Here is a 4,279-nt window from a genome sequence, read left to right as displayed (position 1 = left end):
TCATCGTCGGCTATCCAGTGAAATCACGGATACTGTATCGGAGAATCGTGTTCGTTTGATGGAGTCACAGGATATCGCTTTCGTGAGCTTTGGAGCCGAAGATAAAGACGCCGCTAATTGAGCTTCGCATTTTGCTGATTCATGTTTCAAGTTTTCCGCAGCCTGAAACCCAAATATTACTCAATTTGTTCATTTTTTTTGTCTTACCGTATCACTAGCAACACTAGCCATAGACCAGATACTCTCCCTTCTAGCCTCAATATAGGAAACTGTCGTCGAGAATTTGGTTTTCGTAGAATCCTTTCTTGCCACATATCCATCTCCCCATTCCAGCTCAATCTCTTCTGATGCAATCCTTTTCTTGGACATCGGAAGAGCTGCTAGGAATTCAGCTGGCAGTTTTCCCCGGGATTCTTTTGGTCCACACCAGCAAGTACAAACGAAGAGAGCACAGAGGACCAATGGGATCATAGCAATGGCCAATGGAATCAAAAGCATCTCAATCTGGAATCGAGAGCAAGCACGGAACTCCACTTCTCTTTTCGTCCTTTTTGTTTCTGATCTGACTGCATTGTCTTCAATTTCGATTTCGTGAAGTAGATCAACGTCAATTGCTGTGCTGAAATGAGAAAACAGATTTTAAAAAGTTTTTGGTTATTATCATTCCCATAAAAATCCCATTAACTTATCAATCATTTTAATCACCCAAAATCGGCCAAAAGCCAGAGACCCTTCGGAAACGAGACGACGCGCATCGCGCGAAATCTTCTTCAAAAGTTTTGATAAGACGACGAGAACGTTCTCTCTATCTCTCGATATCACCTAAAGTTTCTCAGTGCTAAAGGGTTTCGCTCGTAAATCAACCGTCCCGCTGTCACCCCAAAATTTTGTCTCTTTTCACGTCTCGCTCACAATAAGGTGATTTATTTTGAATTGATTTCAATGATTTCAAAATTGGGACTGTACCCAAAAAGTGAGACATGAAAAGATCGGAGTCACGTGGGGATGGTTAGATTAGAGAACGAAGTAGAAAGATCGGGAATGAGCAGAGTACTATTTGTACTTATCTGGATATCAATGTGACGTCATCTAACTTGAAAAAACTTTTTATAAGTCTGGATGTCTAGTCAAAAGTCTACCAGAACTTAGCGCGTCAATATTCTGACTTCCTATAGAAGATTCTCGAATGAAGATAAATTACATCCTTTATCATAGCAAAAAAAGTTGATAATTCGTTATCATTTTCCATTCACAAACTCCTCCAACTTTACATAGAGACACCGGATATCAAAGCCTGTTTTGGCAAAGGTCACTTTTCTGCAAAACCCATTTATCGCTTATCTCACAACTAAACCCCCTAAATCCTTTGCGTCTCGAGAAGACGTTATGGGGGTTTCCGGTGGTAAAATTCATAGCGGAAATGGTTGCGATAGAGACGGAAAGAAAAATGACTGGGTGATAAGAGTTTGGAGGTCAAGAGATCAGAAGGAAGGTTTAGAAGCATCGTGAGCAATGGAAGGTCTTCGCTCACAATCAGGGAGCTCAGGAGTTTTAGAGAACTCTCGGAATAATTATTATGTGTGGAACTATCTTAATGCAGCAAAGAAATCGTAGACCAATTAGGATTACCGTCAAATCTGTAATAGAAGGGTCCCGGCTCAACTTTGAGCCCATTCATCTCGGCCCCTCTAAAAGATATAAGAAAATTGTTAACAGATAAATTGTTTTTGATAATATCACAAAAATTTTATCAGTCGGCACACTTTTGATATCTTCCATAGGAACCGGGATAATTGAGCTAAAACTTGACAGTAACGACTGAGCCAGCTGGGACTAAAAGCATTGTACACCGTCACGTTAGAATGCATATCGTAACTCCAAAGAAACTCCGAAAATCCCCCTTTTTAATCAAAATATTGCACTAGACTAGATCATATTCATTTTTTCCGCTAGCTTAATGCTAGCTAGATGACAGAGATTGTTTACAGCTTCTATAAGCTTCTCGCTTCCAATCCTGTACCCTAATGACCTCAAGGTCAAACTGTCAAGGCCACCTCAATCTATCTCTTACCTGTTGACTTCTTCTGTTCCGTTGACTGGCATAAAACAGTTCTTATTACACGCCCTACAAAAAGCTGGAGCCGAATTCGTACTCGACAGAAGTGCAACGAGCACTAGGATCAATGAGAGCAAGATCCTTGAAATTTCGGAAGGCATGTTCTGAAATTTAAAAGATGACAATGGTAAGGGATCGATTGAAGCAGAAAAAAGGAAAAAAGCGAAGAGATAACGATAATAGTTGAGAGGTGGAAGAAGTGAGGAGAGAGAGGCGGTTCGACATAGTACAAGAAAAACGACACGATTCGCCTGCTGATTGATTTACACAAGTCGCCCACAGCTTCTTCTTCTTCTTCTTTTTCTTCTGATGTAATGACGACGAGAAGTAGAAGCAGAAGAAGCTATGGGGCAGAAGAAGAAGATGTACGGGTAGATGAACATACCATGTAATTGTAATTGTTCAATTGTCTTTTGTTTTGTCCGTTACTTCTGATGCCTTCTTCTTTTTTTCTCCGCCGTTTATTCCTCCTCAGTTGTCATGACCAATATGATAAGAAGGTGAAAAGGGGGAGGAGCTGGACAATTGGGGCGGGAAAAAAAGAGAAAACTAGGTGAGGAGGCTTTGGGGCCCAAATGGTAGAAGAAGACTGAGAATGGTAGACCCGCCGGACAAGGGACGGACAATGGGCGGAGTGAATACGTATCTGTTTCGTCCCCCCGGAACAAACCGGTATGGGTCAGTCGACTACAAAGATCACTCAAGAATAAAGAGTTTCAGAGAGAAAGGAGTGTGATGATATAAGTTCAAACTGACAATGAAAAGATATCTTGAATGGGATTAAATGACGATAAACGTTCAGATCTAGGTTCCACCTTCAATGTGTTTTAGAGCCTTACACATCTACCCGGGATCTAGTTTTCCTTACGATCTTATCTTCTAGATAGTTCTTCTTGAAAAGTTTGTCAATATATATTTACCATTTTTCTTACAAACCGCTCAACTTTTACTTTTTTTCCTACAAACCGTTCAACTTTTACTTTCCGGTGATAACTTTAGCTAACCCCATCACATGAGAGAAAAATGAGTATCTTGGTTGTTTAAGAATTTCGTTGACTGAAAAAGATAGAATCTACGAACGAAGATAAGATTATGGTTTTCTAATGAACGAAATTATAAGGTGACTGCATTTCAAGTGGGAATTGAATCTGTTTTCTCTGATAAAGGGAGTTTTTGATCATTAATATCAACAATCGCCAAATTTGTAACGTTTGTATGTTGACAGTTTGAAATTTTTTGTAGGGAAAGATTTCATGAAATTCAGAAAAACTGAGAATCATGTTTGAATTTTTGGGAAACTAAATCATATTTTTGGACCAGCGTTCAACTCGAGTGTTTACGGTATGCAAGTCGAGGACTTACTCAGCTGTGGGTGCCAATACTTAACTAAACATCACGATTGCTAAGCCAATTAAATTATCAACAAAATAATTAATGAAAATTGATGTCAAATATTAAAAAAAATATATGTCTATATATATATATATATATATCTGGACATCTTATAGTCAGGGAGAAGTCGAAATTGAAAATGTTCTAATAAATGAGACATGTTTAACTTGTACCCCCTGAAGAAGAATCTGAAAACCCCATTTTTCTAAAACTGCTCTAATTTCATATATAAAAGGATTTTTCAATTTTTGTTTCGAATTACAATGATCAAGTATTTCTTATCCCAATTCCAGGTACCATACCACAACTTGGACGAAACTCATTTCGGCTCCTGGCTTTTCAAAAACGACAGTTCGCCTTGACGAAATCTCGAATACAGTGTTGCTTCGTTTAATTTTCCTTTACAAGTAGACTAAAACATAAATAGCTCAGGAAGACTTCGATAAAGAAAAAAATCTTCTATCGGCGTAGCAGTTCCAAGGTACTGTAGAAGAGTGTCCAAAGTTCTTCTCTTGAAAGACATAAAAGTAATGGTTTCCATGACTATTTTCTGTTATCACTCAAAAGGATTACGGTAAGTATTAGAGAAAAAGAGAGCGAATGATTTGACGATTTCCTCTTCCTCTAAACCGATTTTTTTCCTACAGAAAATGTTGAAACAAACAGTGGAAGGCGAAACCCATTAATTCGTCTTATCTTAATGAGGTAATAATTCACAGAATTAATGATGTATCCTGTATCACGAATATCGTTATCTCTCACTCATCCCAT

The 4,279-nt window shown here is 38.5% G+C and overlaps 1 protein-coding gene across 1 annotated transcript; it reads right to left on the bottom strand.

Annotated features, from left to right (window-relative positions):
- CBG03244 lies at positions 1–2,217 on the bottom strand (the record flags this gene model as incomplete). The annotated part of the gene is made up of 3 exons (XM_002631352.1): positions 1–162; positions 208–619; positions 2,072–2,217. The coding sequence occupies 3 exons, from the start codon at positions 2,215–2,217 to the stop codon at positions 1–3; spliced, it is 720 nt and encodes a 239-aa protein (XP_002631398.1).
- Positions 2,218–4,279: the final 2,062 nt, after the last annotated feature.

The sequence above is a fragment of the Caenorhabditis briggsae genome (assembly GCF_000004555.2).
Source record: "Caenorhabditis briggsae complete genome, chrII, whole genome shotgun sequence".
Classification (NCBI taxonomy): domain Eukaryota; kingdom Metazoa; phylum Nematoda; class Chromadorea; order Rhabditida; family Rhabditidae; genus Caenorhabditis; species Caenorhabditis briggsae.
This window is presented reverse-complemented; position numbering and strand designations above follow the sequence as displayed.